At 35.5% G+C, this 24,703-nt stretch overlaps 1 protein-coding gene across 5 annotated transcripts in view; it reads right to left on the bottom strand.

Moving 5' to 3' along the window:
- The window catches only part of MEF2A (myocyte enhancer factor 2A), a 92,960-nt gene that overhangs the window by 39,689 nt on the left and 28,568 nt on the right, over window positions 1–24,703 (bottom strand). For all 5 annotated transcript variants that reach the window (XM_074917518.1, XM_074917519.1, XM_074917521.1 and 2 more), the window contains exons 2-3: window positions 16,711–16,906; window positions 10,666–10,869 (exon numbers count right to left, since the gene is read on the bottom strand). In XM_074917518.1, coding sequence (XP_074773619.1) covers window positions 10,666–10,869; window positions 16,711–16,764 — 258 coding nt within the window. In that variant the 5' untranslated portion in view covers window positions 16,765–16,906. The remainder of the gene's footprint in view (window positions 1–10,665; window positions 10,870–16,710; window positions 16,907–24,703) is intronic.

Here is a 24,703-nt window from a genome sequence, read left to right as displayed (position 1 = left end):
AAGTACTAGAAACTTAACAGAAACACAGCATGTAAACATGCTGAGGTGCAAAAGGAGTCAAGCATCCTATAGTTGACTCTCTCCCTCCTTTTTGACAGTTTATGCTAAACCATTGGTTGATGAACAGCAATGATCAAGAAGCTTGCACTTCTCCTGTCCCTTCTGCAAGGTGGTTAATCCCCAGCAGATTGTCAGGGTTGATAGCTGAATACACTACCAAACCCATGAGCTTCAAAGTCAAAAGCTGGGGTTACATTAACTCTCCACTGAAATCAGGAGTATCACCAGAAAGAACAGTTATTTATCTTACTGTAGTTCCAGAAGATGCATTGTTCTGGGGTCTATTCTTTCCATGCACAGCTTGTGTAAAGTCACTCACTCTTGATTAACAGATGCCATGGTCTTCACTTTGAAATTACAAAGTAAAAATATACTCTACTGTCAATACAGAATTTCAAAAGCACCAAATTCTGCAGCAACACAAGGGCTGCAGAATACATAAGACCAGCACAGCTTGAAGAACTTGTTAATACAAGTGAATAATTATGTCTTTGTGTGACTGCCTGCATGAACTCCAGCATTAACAAGCAGTGAGCTGTTACAGATTTTCTTGGAGTCAATTTTCAATCCTACTTAACACAACATCTCCAGAACAGCTAAATCCAGAACAGGATCTTTGATATGCATTTCCGAGCAGTGGGTGTGAGAACTGGACTTTGTGTGTCTGCCCTATAAATTTCAAAACTAAAAACATTCTCCAAACACACTGCAGAATCGGTTGGAAAAACATCACTTGCACAGCTGGGAAATAAATACAGGACTTCGTAACAGAGGAGAATCTCTGTTTTTATGTAGCACCTATTTAAATAAATACTAAAACCAGTCTCCAAAGGAAATGAGAGGTATGTGCTATTCACCAAGAATAGAAGCTATATGCAATATTTAAAAAAAAAAAATAGCTGCTTTCATTAAGTTTTGATTCTTTGGAATGTGTTATCCAAGTCTATATCCAAACAAATACAGAAACATTGAGCCATAATCACCCTTTGCTTCTAAAGGAGGATGGCAAGTAAGAGGTATAGGATGTAGCAATCACTCCGACAAACCCTCATGGGCCAAAGAATCCCAGAGGCAAGATGGACCCTTAACAAATCTTCAAAAGACTCTTAGTTACTCCACTTGAAAGTGCATCTTTATTTTATGGATGTCTAGAACATTTGACACATTTTATCTTCTACAGTTCAAAGTTTATATTTTAATCAAGATTGGTAAGGAAGGGTGGAGCAAATATGATACTACTATCTGCTATTTTGCAATATAAACCTAAGTCAAGGGTAGTTTTCCTAGAAAACACATGAGAAGTATTTACAACAGTCATAACCTAAAAAACCAACACAGATTCCACCTAATGGCATGTTTTACATTGTAAGAACTCATGCAAAAGTACAACAGCCTAAGTTTTCTACAGTAAAACGAACAAAAGGGTTTTTTATTCAAATCTCATCTTACTAAGTTACCCGAGAGAAAACAAGTTTTGCTCTTACTGCTCTGAGCATTTGAATAGTTTGATTTATTCCAATTACATCTAGATATTGCACAGTGCAAAGGAAAGCACAAAAACCACAGAACTCAAAGTAGTTAATGTTATGTAATTAGAATTCAAAATATTCATTATATTAATTAGCACTGTTAGGTATTTCTATCTTTAACGGTAAATATGTCTGGAGTTCAATGAGACACTTATAAAATTTTTACATCATCCAAAATGAATTATCCACAACTCATGCTACCACTAGAAACCGAGGAAAGAACTTTTAAATAGCATTACTAGATACAGTCAGCACTTCAGGATTACAGTGAGAGGCCTATACCACTGACTGGCAGGACAGGACACTGAACAGTCATGCCCACAGCCATGTCTGTCACATTCAGAACTGTTCTAAGAACTAAAGCACATCTCTGAGTAGTGATTATGAGTAGCTCATAGCTACATACACTGGTAGTGATGGGAACTGAAACAAGCCATGATTTAAATTGTTTCAAACTGTTACCTGCTTAGAGAAACTGCTACCTATACACCCCAACAAGCACTACTCCAGCTCTGCTTAGAACTCACTTCTTCCAGACGATAACTTATAATGATTCATTCACTCTATCTATTAAGCTAGATCTATTTATTGTTATTTTGGGTTTCATGTCAAATTCAGGAAAAAAGTTAGCAACATTTGACAGAGGCAGGGAGGAGAAGGGAGAAAGTTTAGTATATTAGCTACATTTTCTGAAGAGGTAGTAGAAAAGGAGGGGAAGAAATACTCTCTGGTCTACAAACAGAATTTAAAACACTGGTCTAGCAACTAGCTTACAGGACAATTAACCATTAAGACAACCAGGTCAAAACACTGATAGCTTGGAATGAGGACAGGGAAGATATAGGTATTATCTTATTACTAATGATATTTGGACCTGTGTCATTCCCATTAAAGAGAGATTAAAATAAATGGGGGAAACAAATTCTCAAAAACATGCTATTATGACCAACTCAAATTCTTGATGTGCCTTCTCAATGAAATACAAAGTTATCCTGGCTCCTAAAATACACCCACATCACCTATTGCAGGGTTGCTTCTGCAGTTTTCAGTTGACAGATACCATACAAAGGCCCTCTATTAGTATTTGACATAAATTTAAGATTCTGGTCCTCACAGCAGCACAGCCTCCTGAAGAGCCTTCTGATTCAATTTGAGATTCTACTGATGTACAGCCAAATAAGCTGTCATTCATCAGCTAAGTGATTAGCTTTTTCTGTTAGTTTGTTAAAAAAAGTAAGGAGAACATCATAGCAAATTTCATTTCACAGCTTTAAGATAATCTCACCAGTTTAACTGTCATAGGACTGTCATAGGACAGAGAGCAATCTGAACTGGGACTACATAAAATTACTACTGCTAATAACAGCTTAGCACAATCATTATTAGCAAGAGACTTCAGAAACTTATATATAAAGATGCATTCTGGACAAATTTCACATATATATATATATATATATATATATATATATATATACACATACATACATACACACACACACTTCAGTTACTGACTAAAGCTGGAATTCACCAAAATTCAGAATACCAGTACAGCATGGTAAGTTTAGAACACCAGCATTGTTTTAAGAGATAGAAATCCTCTTGCATTCTTAACCCTAAAACACTAAATTTAATCACTGGTTTAGACATGAGAAAAGCGTAGCTTTAGATTATTTGCTGGCAAGCCAAAGCTGTTTAAAAAAAAAAAATTATGCCTATCCAACTTCCAGCAATTGTTTATATATCAGAAATGAAGGAACACAAAATGACATTAACTAGGAACAAAAACTTCTTTCTAGCGCTGTCAGCTTTCTTAAAGTCACTAACAAAAAAAAAAGAAGCCCAAGCATGTCAACATTAGTCACCAGCATGCCCAAAGCAATTTCAGCATAGCCAAAGGTCAGTCTAAAGTAGAAAAATACTACCAAATGATATGGAAAAATTAATAACAGTAAACAGTTCAAAATTTCTTTGGGGATTAAGTGTTGAACTTGATCTCCCAAATAAAAAAAAGAGGACAGACACCATCATGATCAGTAACTGGTTTGCTCAGCATAGAACACACAGGTATCTTCTGTCACTATATTCAAAACAAATATTTGCTGTTTAACATATTTTAAACCTTTCAAGGCAGCTGTTTCTCCCTAAAACCTGGGTGGGAAATAAAACCCCAAATCATAACCTGTTTACAAGCCAGATTATAGTAAAAACTTTCACTAGGAAAAAAAAAAGATTCAAACTACTATACACATAAATACACATATATTTTATACATCTAAGTTTTTGATAAATCATATTGCAGACCACTGCAGTTTTTATGTGTTTTCTCTTTTTAAGGTAAGTTATAAGTGAGATTTTAGTCCTTAACCATACATAAATCCTCCTAAATCACCTCCTTAAAATGTCTCAAAGGCATTTGTGTGCCATCTCAAATTATTTGAAATGTTATATGCAGTATAATTACATTTACATAATCATTTGGCAAATCAAGCCCAATAATGCCAATAATTTTCTCAGTATCACAAGCAGATTACAAAGTAATTTCCTTACCTCACTGGAATCATTTTTAAGCTTCTTCCCTCTTTTAAATGTATACCACTTATTTCCACAGTGTGGTCCATGCTATTTGGAGACCAAAGCAAGTGGTCCAATCAATTGAAACACGCAATAATGCTATTTACCATACTCATATGTATTCTTGTATCAGCCCAAAGATTTTTGCTTTTTTCTTTCTTCCCCTAAGTCTAGCCCACTTTTGGCAATTCTCCATCTATCAGATATGAAGGAATGCAAAATGTTAACTAAGCAGCATTGTCAACCTTCCTACAATCTCCAGTGTGTGTCTAACCAGCAACATTCATGGTATCACTTCTCAACACTCTTAGTTCTATAAAGCTGTGTTGATACTTCATGTAAATTTGTATATTTTAGTCACCTACATCAAGCATCAGTTTTCATTTTGAACTGAAGGTAGTTGTAGAGTGCTCTCTTCCTTTCTAAAAATGTTTAAAAACTTAACATGTAATGTCTCCTACGAAACATTTCAAAGAAATCTATTTCTGCAGGATGTGATCCAACTTCCACCATCTTACTTTTTAACTTTGAATAGCAAAACATGGAAGCTCAAATTGCTTGCCAAAGGCATATCTAGACTGCATACACCAGGTATCCTCCAAGGAAGGAAATTGGATCAACTAACTGAATATCTTTCTCATGTAATTTTGTATGTGTGCATGTATGTGTATTGAGATACCATTCCAAAATCTTCAATTGCCTATGAAGTTCACCCAAATTTTAAAAAAGAAACTATGAACCAATTCAAGCTCTACGAAAATACCATAACGTGTCAAGGTTAACTAACTACTACGCTGTATGACACACCAATAAAAGTTCAAAATACATGTTGTGTTGGTAATCCATAGCCTGGAAAAGAATCAATGCTGGGGAGGTGGAGAAAACTGGATAAAAAAACAAAACCAAAAAGCTTTTGGTTTATAAAAATAGTGTTTCAACACCAACTTTTCTGTTTATGCTCCCCACACTGTTACACTTGTCTCTTGGCATATGCTCCATCTGGCTGTGGAGATGCATCTGCTTCTTTATGCTGCAGGCTCTACATGTGCAGATGAGCTCTACATGCTTACTCAAACTATGATCTGACAATCGCATCTCTGATACTATATATGTCTATGACTAAAGAACACGTATTGCTCCTATAACAGCTCTTCATTACAATTTTGTGAAAAGGCAGAGAAATAGAATGCCCAATTGGTATTTTAATGCAAGATGATGCACCGAATACAGCTTCTATAAAATTCAACTGGTTTATTTACACCACTGTAAGTAGCAGCAGGTACATTTACTTGCTTTCTGTCCTGCTTCTGTCAAAACTGTGACATGACCCCTACCACCCCAAGCCATCACAAGCATTATTTTCTATTAGAATCAGCATTTTCCATGTCAAGATTCAATACAAACATCCAAATCACTCACTGTAACTTACACCAATAAACAGTTATGATTATTCCAATACAGCAGTCTTTTCCAAATAATTAGTATATTTACAGTAATAACATGACATGGTTCAGGATAGATTTTTTTAATATATATACTTTTTAATTATATAAAATTTAATGTTACAGATTATTGCATATTTCAAGGACAGCTGTCAATATTTGGGGTATAACCTAAGCCTTATACAACACATTGTATTATACTGAAAACACCATTAAACTATACAGCACAGAAGAGGCTCATTAACTGACACCCATCCGAAATTCTCATGGGCATAGATGCCAACCAGCAAAGTAGGTCACATTTCAAACAGGCTCCTAAAAAATCAAATCACCTCAGTTTGATGAGGTGATACAGTGGAACGCGCACAACCCATCCACAGCCAAGTGTAGGTGAAATAAACCCTGTTTTGCTGTATCACTCATGGAACATCAAAATGTGGAAGAGAGATTAAAAAGTTGAGCTAAACAGGCAAGAAGATCCTGTTTTCAGCCTCTAACTCCCAGAAAGAGAGGCTAGAAGAGAGGGAACAACTGCTGCTTTCTGAGGTACTTCTGAGGGACAGAAGGGCCCAACATGGAAGTGTTACCCTGTAGATAATCTGTAATAATCTTAACACACCCTACAGTACTAAAGAAGATTGAGTGTGAGGGCCTGTACACTTCCCTTGGATAAAAAAGGATAAATGCTCAAGGTCTCAAATTGTCTTTTATACATTAAAACATTTTGTTGACCATATGGATACAGAATTCTGATAAAACCTGAAATTCTTCCCATTTTACTCTGCAGAAGTACTCTACTTATTTTTTCCAGGAAAAGTAGTTACTTGCCAAGAATAATGTGTTACAGAAAAGAAGTCCATGAACATTAAAGCATCAAATGCTGTAACACCTACGGCAAGTCCTTCAAATCATAGATTCAGTGTAACCATCTTCAACTGTGCCATTATGGCTTTGTGAAACTAAATATATGATCCTAATACTTCAAAAATTCAAAACACACTGAATGAGAATTTCACTTTTTTCAATATCCCTCTATGGTCCATCTAACCTGTGCAAGAGCAGTAGCTTTCACTCAACTATGAAAAAAATAAGACAAATTAAACCTTATTGTACAAACCCTCTCCCATCTGATGTGAGAAGGGACCATATTGTCCAAGAGCAAGAAACATCAAAGAAATTTTTTGAATGCTAATTTAGATTTCTGAACTCGTATGAAAAAACTATTGTGGAATTTCAACAGAAGATATGTTTTTCTTCTCATGCGGCTTAAAGGAAACATTACACTCACCACCTCTTGAATAAATGCCCTTTACAAAAAGGTCAGGAGATCAGCAATCATAAGCAAAGTTTCACTGTCCTCACATCAGATGTGTTCAGATTCCACATTTCAGAGGGATACAGAAAGAAATCTAAAAAACCCATTAGACCAATTGTGCCTGATCTGATAAGCAAGGAAAGTATTTCACAGACCCGTGTATGTTCTGAAGCTTGAGTGTTTCAATCAGTCCTGTTTTCCCTATTCACCTCTTTTTCCCAATGCTGCAAAACAAGATTCAAACTGCAAAATGTCAAAGATCAACAAGGTTGAATCTCAGCTCAAAAATGCCACACAAAATATCCTTTAAAACTGGTTACAGGACTTCTGTTAGAAGATCTTCTCCCTTAATTTTAAGAGTACCAAATGGCAGGAAACAGACCATCCCCCAGTATACTACTGATAGAAAACTAAGCTCATACTAAACCAAAATTCTTTACCTTTCAATTCCAGCTATTCAAAAGTCTATAATTCTGCCCAGATGGTTGAAAAACCATATTCCTTACACCGGTATCAGTTAATAGTTACCAAGTAGCTATGAAAGAAAAAAAAAAATACGATAACAAAAACCCAATGGTAAGAATAAGTAAAGCCACAATTTATTGATAGGTGAACTGTTTAGAAGTTGAATGGAAGGAAAAAAAGGGGGAGGAGAACAAGGAAATATTAACAGAAATATAAAATAAAAATGGAACCAACAAAAAACAAAAAAGGGACAAAGTTTAGAAATTAACATTTACAGGACAGCAACAGAGCATTCACAACTACAATAGCACATACAGTGAAAGACATAAGGGTATATATCAAGAAAAATTCTAGTATTCATTTAAGATGCCGGTGCTCTCCCTCCTGCTATGTTTTCACACTGACCTTCCAGTAGCAACACAAGATACCAAGCTCTGGGCATATAAAAGCAATTCCTATGCCAAAATTGAACAGGAGGCAACTACAAGGGGAAGACGTCTCAACTTCACTTAACCATTTACAATATTGCCATCTATCCAGTATGGAAAGTAACAGTAGACTGGTTTCTTCCCTTATACAGCTTCCAAGCTGAGTAGAATAAGCTTTCCTTCTAACACAAACAAAAAACAAACCAAAGAGACAAAAACTCCTGTCATGTGTATCAGGACCACAGTGGGTCAAGACTAGTTTCATGGTGAGCTTGCATCACAGTAAATACAAATTCAAGCAGGCAAGTGAATTACTAAAATGTTAACTAAGATTAGTAACATTAGCTATAACTCCATAAAATGGAATTACTTTTTCTAAACTGGTTTAGTATATAATTTGACAGATTTTGGAGGAGGGGGGGGGGGTCAGTAACTTTTACTTGTTGAAATAATATTTCTAGGAAAAATAAAGAGAAGACATTTTACGTTGTTCTTTCAGAACATTTCCAAAATGCTGGTACCATAACTTCACCTCTATCATGCCACAAACATCCGTCAGTGGTGACATTACATGAAACAATAAGCTTCTGGCAGCTTGCTACTGCTTAAATACAGGAGTCTCATTCTCCCCCATGTCATCTCTTCTCCCATGTTCCTCCCTACCTATGCGGTCCCTGTCAGTGTATCTGCTCCAAAGCACGTCATATTCTCTAGCGAACCAATTCAGCTCTCTCGTAAGGCAAAAAAGTAGACCATTTTCCACTGAAAATGATTTTTTTTTTAAGTTAAAGACATTATTTACTTACAGTGGGAAGCAAACCATCCAAACCCAACCATGAATGGTATCTCTTAACTGCCTAAAAAACAATAACTAATAGACTACAAAGTTACCATACAGGTGGAGCAAATCTGAAATGCAGTCAGTTGCAAAAAAATGGAACTGCGGAGTACCTCTCTGAAATACTGTACACATTTGTTTTTCCTGGAATCCAACACAAAGAAAACACCACTCTATCATACATATATCGAGCTTGTAAATATTTCATCCTACTGATTCAACCTTCCCATCCAGAATACAGCTATAAACTTAAAGAATCTATTTTCCCTGCAAAAAGGTATACACTCCCCTCTTCGGTTAAATAACTTTTTCCCAAGTAAGAAAAATAAACCAAAAACTTCTCAAGTAAACTAAAGAGTACATGGGGCTAATCTGAAGAGACTGGGAGATGCACTCCTAAATTATACTATGGTTGAAAAATGAGCCTAAAGTCCCAAATCCCACAGTATTATAATACAGTAAATCTACAGAGGAAAATTAGTAAGAATCTGTAGATGAGTCCTTGCATGTTCCCCCAGTAGAAACCATACGTGCATGTGAGTACTACCTGTAGGTTTTTTACACAGTTGACTGGGGTCAAATGCTTGACACACCCCCAGCAACAAAAGAATTTTTAGAAAGCTACAGGTAGCTTTGCATAGAAATTCTTTTGGAAAAGGTTCTTAGTCCTCATGATGTGAAGCAGCACTATTACAGAAGTCATAACACAAAGAGGCCTCAAGATGCAGAACAAAAAAATCAGCCTGGCTAACTGACTTGCTTGTTTCCCTATCTCAAATTCACATCTGGCACAATCAAAAGCTCATCCTGAAAGAATTAGGTTTTCCCTTACTCTACAGTGGCTATCCCTTATTTTCACTAATCAAGTGACTCAAAGCTTGTATTATCCCTCTCATTAGTACTCAGTGCTGAAGACAGATGTTGGGGAGGTTTTCTTTCTGATCATAAAAGGAAGTTGACAAATTAGCAGGGAATCTTCTCAGAAAGAAATACAAGGCATCAGTCTATTTCCCAGCTTTGTCAATCTGTTTTTTTCTTGAAAACTTATTTACAAAATCAGCTAGTATCCTCCCTGTACTCCACGATCCCCTTGGCAATAGACTCTCCAGCTATACGAGGCTAATCACTATTCCTAAATCATTCCTAAAAAGCAAAGCATTTGTTCAGAAGACAACTTCAGAATTTAAATTAAACACTTAAGTCAGCCACCTGTTTTAGTCTATTTACAGGACTACTGGAGACATGATTTATCTGAAATGCAGTTACAGTACAAAAAGGTTCGAATTGCCAAGAAAATACTTGATTTCTACTACACCTACTTTAGAAATTATGTACTGGAAAGAGTTTCTATTTAAAGCACAAGCATAATAATAGTAGATGAAACCAATACCTTTGAGTAAATATATTCATCCTATTCTATTACTGCAGAAACTGCAGTCACTCTACTGCTATGTTTTTACTGACATACAGAGTGACTGGACAACAAATTTAATTAACTTCACCTGCTCCACAGATTCCCTTTTTTTGTTGGCTTTTTTGGCTGAACAAGGGGCAGCACAGGCTGTGGGTTATTCAATTTGTGTGCAACATTTGACTGGTAAAGTAGCTACTACCTCAGAACAGGGGCCAAGCATAATTGTTTGTTTGGCTGAGGGCACTCTTTGGACCTTATTCTCCATCCAATTGATTTTTTACATTAAAGCCTTGAACACTTCGCCCCCTCCCTCCCCCAGAAAAACAACCGTCTTTCACACCTCTATTTCCATTGCCAAATGTGGTTGAAATCAAACACGTTTCCCAGAAACTGGCAGAGGGTGGAGGGCAGATGGGAAAACAACATGGCTGTAAAGATGACTTAGTGCCTTAGAGAAACCAGACTAAAAGCAGTAGTCGACATTTTATGACAAGGTTTTCAAGTTAAATACATTTGGTTAAAATATCTTAAAATATTATAATATTGCTCATATTTGAAGTATTAACGAGACAAGAAAACTGACGTGTCTTTTCAAATTGTTACCTCAACGATATCTGAGTTGGTTCTGCTTTCATGGGGCTCGTTGTATTCTGTGTATTTAAGAAGAACTTTGTCCATATCAGTGCTGGCATACTGAAAGAGTTTGTTAGAGCTGTTAAAAATGATGAGTGCTATTTCACAGTCACAGAGTACACTCAACTCATATGCCTTCTTCATTAATCCAAACTTCCTCTTTGTAAAGGTGACCTAGAGAAGAAAGAACAATGATTTATTTCTTTTTTAGACACATGACAAGGGTTTGAAGGACTATTATCAAGAATTCAAGGAATATACAAACTGAATCTACATTATTTATTCCTACTAACAAGCAACATAAGCTTGTACGCATGTTCAGTTAACAGAACTGCCTGTCATATTTGGGTGTAATTTTTAGGGCCAATGTTCTATATTAGACTAAGCTAAATTGTTACACCCCCCCAGCTCTCCACTGGTACATAACTACCAAGGAGAGTTAAAGTTTGTAGGATCCTCTGTTCAACCGACATGGACTTTCAATATTTTCTTTGGCGATGATCAGTTAGTCTGTAACTAGTTTACATGCTACTCATAACCTTAATTCTAATAAAATTAAAGCAAACAGCAGTATTAGTGGTAGCAACACTATTACTATGTAATATGATTCTAATTACACAAAGCTAAAAAATATTCTTATTTTGTTGCTATTAAACCATCTAATCAGATTCACTTATATTTTTAGGCTATTTTCTGCCACTTGGGAACAGCATGAAACAATCATTCTGTCCAATTATAACTGGTGCAAGAAGATAAATCCATTACAGACCACCACAAAGAAGCATTTGCCTATGCGAAGGGGGAAAAATAGCCATAAAAATCACTATCAACTATGAAAAAAGTTTTTTAAAAATTATTCCTTTCACAAGATTTCAATTAAAGATATAAGAGTATCAATGTATTATAACAATATAAGACATCAAGTTGAATCAAACATAGGCCTGATGCTATGGCCAACTTTTCTTAAAGGACAGTATTTTTACTGAAGGACAGTATTTTTACTAAACGTTCTCTTTAAGTGTCTCAAAAAGATACTTAATCTACCACTATGAAATCATGTTCTGAGACCTTTCAAATAAATATGCTATTTTTTGATCTAGCCTTTCAATCTGAGCTTCAGTACCGAATGGAATACCTCTGTCTAGGGCCACGTTCACACCCCCACAGCACAATTCAAGTATACGCTTCTGTGACAAGCGAGTGACCTACATGCCCTATATGTTTAACGGACAATAATCAGTATACTCTTGCAAGATAGGAATGAAGTAAAACACAAGAAACTATCAAACCTGTTTTATGGGTTTCTATAGTTTAACATGTTAATTACATCAAGTTTTTGGAAGATGGATTGGAAAATCCTGTGTATACACACCTCAAGGCATTTTTTTCCAGATGTGCATATTTTTTTTCTAATACTATCCGTAACACAAAATACATACTATCCTTCCCACCACATAGTCTCAGAATGATGCAGACTGATACACTAACAACACTGTGTACATAGCATGCTGAAAATAACTGTATTATTAAAACAGTATATGCATATTTTGCTCTTCCGCCACCAATGCCTGCAAAAGTACTGTGGACCTGACATTGCTTTCCCACTATAAAACCGTATCCACATCCATCAAAAAAAACCCCTAAAAAAACAACCCCCAAAAAACCCAACCTGTTTTAACATGTGCCCCCTACTCCCAAAAATGCACTATGCCTATGATTTTTGTAAACCCAGATTGTTAACACTTAGACAAAGTAGGAATAGGGGCAATAAACAGAGACCTAAAAAGATGAGAATATGGAATGACAGGCGTTTTATGATAACCATAGTTTCACCTAAGTTCCTTTGCAGTGTTTCTAACAAGAACTTTTTAGGTTTAAAGACCACTAATCACAGACCCTTTTGTGAAGCTTGAATAATCTGTGTTCAGATGAAAGTCGAGTACTTACCATAACTTTTTTATTCAACCCTTTCAAAGCGCGTTTGGTGAGAAGCTCCATTAAGATTCAGCACTATCTCTGAAACAATTTTATGTAAGAGTGCTGTAACACATTCACAGTTCAACTAGGGTAAGCAAATCTTTTTACCTACTTTGTTTAACAATTACAATACATTAGTGAGAAAAGATGCAAAAAAAAAAAACCTGACAGACTTTACCTTAATGCATCTTCTGTTAGTATTTTATTTTCAGTTACCATTTCAACAAGCTGACCAAGTACAAATTAGGTTTTACTGGGCTGTATTTTTTCTAAATGCAGTTGGAGATTTCTATCCACATTTAAGACAATACAGACACTTTTTAAAAACAGATGTTGTGTAAGTCTCCTAGAAGTTCTGTCACTTTACACGTGCCTTCTTTCATAACACGTGGAAATTATTTATCCTATCCTGGATGGGACACTAAGAATTACTTTTTTCTGAATCTTGCCGGGGAAACAGGGTTTTTTAAATAGCCATTGTTCTTCCAATATTTCAATTACAAGACACTTAAAGAGATTATTACCTGAGCATGTACAGGTGTAGACAGGTACTACTGTTTAGTTTTTGCCATTAACAAGATATGTGTGCGCTATAGTATTTTGAGAAGTCATTAAACAAAAAGACTGAAGGCTTTAGTTCCACTGAGGAACCATGTGATCCTGGGCAAGGGATCTTAATGTCTCTACCGAAACAGTATTCTTCTTGCCTCTTGTAAGGCTACTTCACTTGTGAGATATTTTACTTGTGAGATTCTCAGCTAGCACCCATTTCTCACTTTGTGTTTGGACAGTGTTTAGCACAAACTCCGCAACCACTGGAGTCCAAGCCTTATTTTAATGCAAATGGGTTATTATAAAATCAGTTTTCATTAAGTAACTCAGAAAGCAGAATATTAATTCTGCAAATTTATCTAATTTACCTTTTTTTTTTTCCCCTTGCCATTTAGGACCACAGTAAAAACAAAAATATGTATCTTTATTGCAGGCCAATGGCTTCCTCAGCACTATTCTAATATTGCTTAGCAAAAAATGGGCGAGAGAGCAAAGGCAGCAAGATTGAGCTCCTTTGATATCTAATTTACTGTACTTTATTCTCTTCAGCTTAATGAAGATAAATGTCCTACAGCTCATTCAAGCAGATAAGACTGCTTAATTAATAATACAATGACAGTCTCATGACTATTGTAATCCCCCAGAGTAATGGTCTATATATTCTGTTTTGAGCTCACATACAATCCCATCAGAAATAAGATGCTTCTGATAAAACAATAGCTTTTCTTGCCATATAAGTTATATAAACTTGCTCTGCCGGCAAAGCTCTACCTCATTCTACTCGTATTTTCAAACAAAAACCCCTAAAGATTATACTAAACATCTACAGAGAACATCATATGCACGTTCATAGTGACCTACTAACCAGCTGCATATGCCACAGAAAAACTGAGAGAACAGAACTGAACTAACGCTTTCTGTTCAGCAAAACAAACCCTAAATGCCCCCCTTATCTAGGTCAATGAAAAAAAAAAAATCTCTGAAGTAAATTAATAGCTAATAATATCCAGTGCATCAGGGCATTTCAGTATGTTAAAACTCTATATACTAGCTACCAAACCCACAGGACACCAGTGGGGTTAAAGAACACCATCAATATCTCTACATATAAAAAATTCGGCTCCACTAACAAAACCTATTTAATCTCTTTAAAACCTTTTCAAAACCAAAATGCAGTATGTTATCACCTCTGAGCTTTCACATAAAAAGGATAAGGCAAGCCTAATTCCATTTTTAAATTGGATCTTAAAGCCTCTTCCTATTCACTAAAAAGCCCCTAAATGTGCTAGCCATAAAACAGCCAGAAACAAAACCTAGAATTTAATCCCCATAGTTCACTTCAGACACAGCAATGATAAATGGGCTAAAATCTGATACAAATGCAGTAATACTTCTCTCCATTGTTCCAACCCGAACAATGAGATGGAGATCCAAAAAAAAAAAAAAAAAACACAAAACACAAAAAAAAACAAAAAAAAACAAACAAACACACCACAAACCAAAACACAACTTCCCTGAAAAAACCACCACCACACCAAGTCAGGGTATAACACTATTTCTGTTTCAAGTAGAACAAAACCAAGGTTGTCCAACTTACTGCAAATAAGATTGAAAAGGGGGGGGGGGGGGGGGGGGGGGGGGAATCAATTTCCACCTCTTCAACATGCCTGAAGTTCTAGAGCAAGATCTGGAAGAACTGAAGTTATTAATTCATCTACTTTTACTACGGGTACGGAAGACATTTATCTATATCAAACATACAATCACTGTGTGATTAAAGCTGTTCAAACACAATACTTGGCTTTCTCCCAAACTCCAATAATACTTTTCTTGCTATATATAGTCTTCTCAGAGTTTACATTGCTTTAAAGTGATACAGCGAGAAAAAACAATCCTGATTTCACAAACAAAATGGGCTCTGAGCTGACGTGCCAGCAGCAGGACAGTCCCGTGGAATTCTGACACTGTCAAGCGGGTGCTCAGAAGTTAAGAAAGAAAATCAGATACTAGGAAGAGAACAGAGAGCAAACATCAGTACACCACTATGTAAGTCCATGGTTTGCATGCATCTTGAACACTGTGCAGTTATGGGTCCCTTTGCCACCAAAAATAATATAGCAATACTCAAGAAGGTTTAGGGAAAAATAGCAAGAATGGTAAAAAGTATGGAATAAATATTAAAATGACTAAGCAAGCTAGAGTGCTTCAGCCTTAAAAAGTATTTTAAAAGAAAATAAGAAAACATGGCAGGGATCCACAGAATAACAAGCAAGATGGACAGACTAGGTAAGAAGTGACTGCTTGCCTCTTCCATACAGGAGCTAAATAACTAGCAGAACCATGACAACATGTACATGAAAAGGTGTTTCTTGAAAGAACAGGTAATCAGACCTATAGGAAATCCTAGCCAAAAGATGTTGTAAATGCTGCAACTTTATAAGGGCTCAAAGGATAACTGAACAAGTTCACTGGCGGGGGCGGGGAAAACCACAAAAAAAATCCATTAATGGTTACTAAATATACGGAAACCACATCCAGCTCAGGAAATCCCTGAGCTAAGAATAGTTAGAAGCTGGAAGAGGATTAGAGAGTAGCGTAACATGTGCATCTCTATCCTACACTTACACTAATAACCATCACTGGACAAAAAAATACTGGCCTAGTGGCATCTCTGGTCTGACCCACTAAGACTATTCTTAAAGATTATAAATCGTTCCTACAATACTTTTCCTTTAAAATGGTAGCTTCCAGACACCCCACTATACATTTCAATATCCAGTTAAAATTTTGTTTCATATCTCATGTAGCACTTTAGAAGTTAAGAGGAAACACTAGTTCTACAGTCATCAACTTTTGGTACTTTTTAAGTTCACAGGACACCCCTTTATTAGGGCAAGAGCAGCCAAGTAAGCAGCTCCTCCTGAAACAGTGCACTTTGAGTACGCCTCCCATTTGACTGACTGTTTTTAAAGACTGTTGTAGCAAACAGCTCCTACAAGAAATATAAATCAATGTTTTTAAATAGATTCACGTTAACACATTGCTATATCAAACCACTGTAGATCATTGCCCATAGCTATGACAAACTCCTCTCTCAAAAAGGCTGTAGCAAATGCTTTTACTACATCTTTTCTGAATTTCTCATCCTTTATCTTCATTACTGTGTGTTCCTGGTAGCTATCAAATCAAGGTGTCTGTTTTAACATGATCCTCCACTCTGCTGGAAGTACAGACTAGGGTACCATTTAAGTAGTTTTACAGTGAATTTGATTTAAAGTAGTAATTGATATTACTTATAAATAACAATTTTCCCCTCAGTAGTAAAACCGAGACATATTTCTTATTTGTATTCTGGTAATGCCATCTGTAGATACATGAAGACAAAGCTCAGCTTTAGAAGAGTGAATTAAGATGACTATATTAAAAATTTCCATTCATTTTTCGGATTACTGATTAACTTGTTCATGCAGACTCCTTGTTTCTCACCTGTCTGTTCCGTTCATCCATTATTCTTGTGATCTGTATTTTCTTTCTCCCCATTTTCAGCCTCTTTCTTTTGCTTTGCAATCCAGAAATATACTAATCCAAGAAATATCACTCTTCAGTATCCTAACACATGATACAATTTTCTTTTAGTTTGTCTTCAGCTTGAGAAAAGTTTCCTGTTTCTTCTTATAAGAGCCTAAAAAAATAAAATTTTGAAAAAAATTATTTTACAGATTGCTAAAGAGGAAGCATTATTAAACACCTGTATAGCCATAAAACATGCACATGCATAAAATAATTTCAGTGAAGAACCAAGTATTTTCATTAGTAAAATATTACACTACATACTTTGTTCCAATTAAACAAACTCCAATTAGCTTGCTAGATTCTACCTACAAACCACAGATTTAAATGACCAATAACTTCATACACATTCCATTGGATGACTTAAAAATTTACAGTTGTCAAAGGAGATAGTGCTCACCACTCTAAGCTTTAGGCCTTGAGTTATCTGAGGTTTCAGAAATTTACCCACAAAGTTTTGGTGATCCATTCATTATTTTAGGAAACCTTATAGAGAAACCACTTTGAGTTTCCTGTTTCTCTTTTTAAATTATCATCACGAGAATGAAACAAAGCCACAAGAAGTTTGTATTCCTAAACTAAATTACATCTCATTTTGTAAGACAACATTTGGGGTTTCATTGGGAAGCAGGAGGGAGAAAGAAATAGGGAGTATCTTTACTTAAAGATAAAGACCAGAGAAAATATTTTCACAACAGAACTATTTCACAGCTACTAAAATATCAATGAATAGTTAAAGCATTCACACAGTTACTGTCTCTATAATAACCTGTAAATTACACATTTGCCAATAACTGATTACCAGTCCAGCACGCATTTCATTTTGTTGTATTGTTTAGAAAGATAAAGGTGCATGCAACTTGAAAAGCCAGTGTGTCACCATAATATTTTAATATGGTACTACTGCACTGAGTGACTTGTAAAACACTGATACTTAACAAACTTTAAATGCATTTTTGGAACATGGCTTAGCTTTTTTTTTTTTTTTTTAACCAAACTGCTTTAACTGTAGGATAACATTCAACAAAACTGGTCAACAATTGTATATCAGAATGTATAAACACAAAATAGGTACACCTTATTCTATTACCACCTAATACCCATTAAAATAAAAGGGCTAAAAGGCAGCCACAATATTAGCCTATAACCTCTCTAACTTTCCAGCCCAAAATGTCTTTTGAAATCAAGACTTGCATATTATAATACGGGTGTCACAATGCCATATCCTTGAGGCCATGTGTAGAAAGTGGTGCAACCACATCACCATCAGACAGTTAATAAGCAGAGACAGCAAGAGGCGATTAGTCACAGGCTACACTTCACAATACATTCGCTTTACACAGAGGAAACAACTATGACATTCTGATGCAGCTTGGGAGAAAAAAAAAAAAGAGGTGGAGGAACATAACAAAATGAAGGGATGTCATTTTATATTTACCTGATATCAACAAAGGACTGATTTGGTAAAACATCATAAAACACTCACAGAACTTAGAAATACTGTTCCACAGAATTTAAGATCAAATCAACTCTAATATTATGTGATGTCCAATTGTTAAAAAGATAAGCACTAGACAGTGTTTATATAGCAAAACACTTAAAAGCATGCATCAGCATTGCATTCCTTTTATTTTCTTCAAGAAAAAAATTTATTCCACAGCACTGCTACAAAAGTATTAAGAGTTAGCTAAGGCCATATGACCAAGTCTCTACACAACCAATAGCACAGAGCAAGTATTTTACATGGAAAGGAACAGCTGGCATATAAATTTATACCTTTTTTGTTAAAAAACAAACCAAGAATATTCACTGGACTGTAAGCTTCAACTCATAAAACATTCAGTCTTAAGTCAGCTGCTCACTTCTTAAAGAAAAAAAAAAATCAGCTCATGCTATGACCAGATATTAAATTTAGTTCCATGAAAATCTGGTTACATTCCTTGAACATACCTAATAAAAGGGTCTCTATAATCAGTTCTTAATACTTGTTTTCTCCTTCATGTGTGGCTTCCTTATTTAAATATACCATACATTATCGAAACAGTTCTCTGAATACAGAATTACCAGGTTCCTTCTGCTGCTTTTTAAAAGCACTCACCATCATAACTAGTACATGCTAATAACCACCACATGTGAGACCAATCCATCTGAACCAGCATTTTATCTGCGGCTATTAGCAACTATCACTAGGATGGTAAACGATGAACATAAAAAATAGAATGAGCATACATCACTTAAAAGCAATATTTAGAAACCATTTTCTCCAAATATTCAGTGATTTTTGAATCAGGAACTTCTGGAGTTACATATGGAATCAGATTTAAAGCTGTTCATCAAATCTTCTTCCATGATTATTACTTCTGACTCTGTGTAAATTTTTAGCACCCAGAAGCAATGACTTCCACAGCTTAGTTATGCATCCAAGTAGAAGATACATCCTTTCATTTCAGCCTGATCCCACTAATTATATTTGGTATCCAAAGATTTTTAATTATACAAGGCAGTAAACAAACCGTCATCTTCACCTTTCACATTAGTTCTAATTTTGATGCCTATATTGTATCTTCCTTCAGGTACCTTTAATCAAAACTAAAGAATCTTACTCCAATCAACAAAAGCCATCCTCCGGCCAGCCATCCTGTCCTGCTCTCTACCCTTTCCAGTTACACGCTCTTCTTTCTGAAACAGTAGGACAGGCAGTGTGTACAGTATACAAGATAAAAGGCATACCGGATTTTATGGTAATCTCCCATAAATTTATACAGTCATTACAATATTTTATGTTCTACTGCATTAGATGTACACACAGGCAAATTTATGAGTTCTCAAAACTTTCCTAAGGAAACAGATCTATGCTCCAGAGCAGAATTTTAAAACTCCTACATGGAACCACACACTTTCTTCATACAGTCCTATCTCATTCGCTCAGCTCTTCCACCTTCTGCAACAATTACTCAAATTATGCAGTAAATAAGGATCTCATGGGAGAACACAGTAGAGAGGAAGAGAAATATGACAGGAGATTATGCAATATATATACTTAAGTATAGAAATTAAAAGAGATGCACAAATATTTTCCATGAACTAATGGAAGAAACAGCAGCAGGGAAACATTCTTATCTGCTCCACATACCATCAGACAAAGGAAAATGGGAAAACTGAAAGCAATTCTCACCAACATTTTGTTACAGTTTTGGGGTGTTATTTCAGGTCTTTTAAGATTAGTATGCTCTATTAGGCATAAATGCATCAATCCACTTCCCATTTAAGACCTTTGCTTCCTTAATCAGTTCACTGTTGCCTCTCATCTCAGATCCGCTACTTTCTTCAATGTCAAGCGCTTTTCTCACTTAAATTCCAAATTCCTATTTGTATGTCTGTCCCTGTCTGGGTCCAGCCTCTCCTCCCCCTTCACAGGTTGCTATGGACACCAGACACCTGGCTTTGAAACACATTTGCCAAGAGCAACCCAGCTCTGAAATACAGCATCCCTTTCATTTTGAAGTCACATACAAGATTATTTTCAAAGCTGAGAATTGAAACGTAAGTTTGACATGAGCTTAGGGTAGAAAGGATCTTGACACTAACTGCAAAAATCAGAGTAAACTGTACAGTAAAAAGCCACTTTTCACAAGTGCTCAGAAAATCCAAATGAGAAGTTACCAGCAATGACAAATGCATGTTACATTTCTCATGGGAGCAATGACTCTTCCTTTTCCTAATCCTCAATCATGCCACAGTTGCATTTTTTTTTTTTCCATCCTGACCAGGAACAAAACTATGTAAGACAAGATACAAGACTGCATCCACTACATGTTTACATCAAAAAATAACGAGCAAAGTTTTTTTGCTAAATCACAGTTGCATGGCAAACGTACGTAGGTAAAATTCTTCAGTCCCAAAGCCATTTCATCTAGATCACCAACAAACTTTTGCCCAAATAAAGCAAAACTAGTACACATATATGAAGATCAACAGACATTTATTTCTGAAAGTAAACATGAAACTAATGTGAAATAAAACTTGATGAAGGTAAAGTTCTACTTCCTTAAGTGACAGAATCAAATTGCAGCCACCAAAACTGCTTTACATTACCTACATAGGCACACAGAAGCAAAGTATTTTTTTTTTCTCCTCCTTTTTTTTAAAAGAATTTCAGACATTTATTAAGCAATAAGAATAAGCAGAGAAAAAGAAGGAAAACCACCCATGTGCTTCATGATAAGCTTCAAATAAAAAATAATGTCAGCTTGTAATAACAGAAAGAAAAATTGTATTTGTGGCTGTCCAAATAAAAACCTCTGTTATCATGACTGCATATTTTCAGGCACCCAGATCAGTTCATTTGTTCTCAAGGTTGCTTATGGTTTCATAAATAGCAAGAGATATATAACTTTTAAAGCAAGGAAACAGTATTTGACCTATTTTTAAAGATTCTTTCAAGGGTTCAGTGGAAACAAGTTATATTTGTGCAGAACTCCACAAGGTCTTGAAGCCTTCTGGCAGAACAGGTTAGGAAAAACTGTGTCAGAACTATACTCCTTCCATTTATTTCCCTCTGCCTCTGTTTTTTTGGAACTTCCATTCCACCATCACAGTTACAGGTTACATTTGACAGTAACCATCTCATCACAGCTCATTTACTGCAATGCACACAAAGAAATGAGTGACGTCAGATAATTTGCATGATAACTCTCAAAAGCCACAGCTGCATGAAAACACAGATCTGTATAGATGCATCTTACAGTGGTAAGCCTTAGGTAAGGCTTACTAAATAGCAGACAGTGATTTTTACTAAATCAAGGTTAACAGGTCTTTTTTTAGTCTTAAAAGGAACCTGCGAAGATATTTTTGTAGATTTGGCCCCTAAGCATGAACTGATGGGCACAGACTGCACAACCAAATCATGGCCAAACTACACACTCACTGGTAATTCTAACACTCCGAATGCTTACTAAGAATGTGACCAGAATATAAATATTCCCATACATATCAAGATGGAGATGAGGCTCATCACCACGTGTTGACTGTTTTACATTAAAAAGGCAGATAATAGAGTATGTCATTTTTCCATAGTACCTGTAAACATGTGAAGTGTCCTTTCTCCCTGCCCGACAGTGCTAAGTGGAAATAGCTAGGGGGAAAAAAAAAAAAAAGGAAAAAAAAAAAAAAAGAGTCGAGAGTCAAACAATGTCTTCACCAAAATAATTAATCGGAAGGTTAAAGGGCTGTACTGAGCTGGGTCAAACATGATTCTCAGACACCATTTTACTGTCCACAAGTGAGAGAGAAAAACATTGTTTTCTTCATAACCTCAAAGAGAATGCAAACCCGTAACTCCAGACACCTTTTTTCCTAAATACCAAACTAATTATACAAAATATATTCACTCAGATTTGGATCTGCACTGAAACATGCTGAGAGCCATGGGATGTTATTACTGTGCTCTAAACGTTCTACCAGCCCTGCTCCAAAATTAATTGCTACCACTTTGAAACGAGATTTTTAAATTAAGATTTCAAGCAAAGGGACTCTATCTACCTATACATTTGCACTGAACAGAGATAACTCAGATTCTTGCTGTTTTTGCAGAGGTGTGCAAAAACAGTAACAAAAATGTTTTCTACAGCCACATTTCTACAGCCCTGTCATCATACATTGCTGTAAGTAATGTCAAATGTAAGTGTAAAAAACAATAGCACAGCCTACCCCTTTAAAACAAGACTACATGTCGTCATTTATCTCACACTTCTTGCTGTACCACAGTATTAGGAAATAAATCTTTTTTCCATCCTCAGTTTAGAAGCCATTCTTCTACATCCAAGTAAAGCCTTACAGTAAATAAGACTGGCTTCAGCTAGCAAGGGATACACAAGCATTGTTATAAAACAATAATACAACTCTTAGCCAAAATAACTTTTTTTAAAAAGTGGGGCAACATAAAAAACAGGAAGCCATAAACAATTCTTTATTGATATTCTTTTTTTATGCATCACAAAACACTTGTTTCTTTCAGCTGAGAACAACATACATCTTTGATACTACACCATTTAAGTAAACCGTACTTTTAAGAGTGGATTTGTGGAGTTTTGCAACTAAACATGTTCGTCAGTTTCCACATAAAAATCAAATCTAATTTTGAGCTTCTAATTTGTACACAGCTTTTCAAATGCTCAAAGTTTTGAAGGCATATTAGAAGAGATCTCAAAGTACTTTCAAAAATATGGTCTTACTGAAGAACTTGAACGTTTGAATACTATTTAAATATACAGTTGCTCAAAAGACCTTTTCTGGCATTCTTTTCCATGCAGAAAGTCCTGTCTAAGATGAAGTCAAATAACTATATTTTCTTACAAACATAACTACATAAATCTAAGCTGTATGAAAAATGAACTAAGATTCAGATGCCTGTTTTTAAAATTAGTTTTATTACTCCTAGAATGTAGATTTTTTTTTTTAAAAAAAAAGATTTATTTTCTGAGCTGATGGACCAGTTTTTGAGAACTATCAGCATCACCCATGACAGTACATGCACTCCTGGATAATATAATAAATGGAGCATTGTCAAGGATCAGGGACAGCCAAGAATTCTGTTCTAGTTATTTAAAATTAAATGGATTTACATTTAAATTAAGCACAATATCCAAATATTTTTCACACTGTTACATTGCTATAAATGTTACTTCTTAGCCTACTGCTCAAATCCAAAAAATATGTATCATCCCATTCTGAGCATTTATAGTCTCTAGAAGCAAAACAGCCATTATCAAGCTATCTGTAAAAGCATACATCTTTACCACATATTTTAAAGGGATATTAGATTCTCTTTTATTATTCCCATCCATAAATTTGGTCTTGGTATTTTTCTAAAATAATTTATCTTTGCATTCTCAAAAGCACGTTCAAATGCAATTAGAAAATGGGATCTGGAAACTCATGAGCTAACAGTGGAGAAAGAAAACCACAGAAAGAGAACTAAACTTTCAATACTGGATTAAAATCCAATTTTAGATAGAAACAAAACTTAAAATATTAGGTAATCACAACAATTCTGTTGCCAGACTTCTACAAACAGATTAAGAAAATAACTGCATGACTGAATAGCAGTCTGGAAAACATGCTCCAGAGAGTTTCTCAAGAAACTTGTTCCTAATTTATCATATAACTTGTCAAAAGATGTCACTTTTCCATGGTATACAAAAAACAGTCACAAAGAAAGACGATTCTGGACACTCCTAGCAAAACAAAACCCTATATTTAAAAGCTATGGCCAGGAAGACTAACCTGTTTCAAGCGAACCATAGCTTTTAGAACAACAAGGTCAGTTTGATCACGATTTTAAATCTTTTGACCAGATAACCCTCCCTTTTTTCCACCATTTACAGTTCTTGGAATACTAATGAACTAGATGCAAAAATTTAATCTTAAATTTAGGTATGATTGCTCCACTATGAAGTAGAAGAGTATTTGCAGGTATTAAATTAGTTTGAAACTCATTACACATGTCATAACTTTCACAATGACAGCTCAAAGTGCAACTAAAAGCATTTAAACGCCAGTTTTAAACCCATAAACCTGTGTATAACATAAGCCACAGAAGGACGGTTTCTTATCTGAAAATATATATATATAGAAAATATATTAAATGTTTTTCAAGATCAAAAACATCTGCCTCGAGGTTATTGTGAATCTGTAATGGCCATGCACCTTAACTACCATGTGGCCAAAAAAAAAAAATAAGGCAGAGCACCACATGTCTTCTCATGAAAACTCTTCCTCTAAAGGAAGCCACCAGGATGTACCTTCCAAAATGCTGGTACAAACATGTCTACTAGAGATGGCTTTAAATTATACATAATTTCACCCACAACAAAAAGCTGTTAGAGAAGAGCTCTCTGTTACAGAGGAC

Source organism: Athene noctua, chromosome 13 (assembly GCF_965140245.1).
Source record: "Athene noctua chromosome 13, bAthNoc1.hap1.1, whole genome shotgun sequence".
NCBI lineage: Eukaryota > Metazoa > Chordata > Aves > Strigiformes > Strigidae > Athene > Athene noctua.
This window is presented reverse-complemented; position numbering and strand designations above follow the sequence as displayed.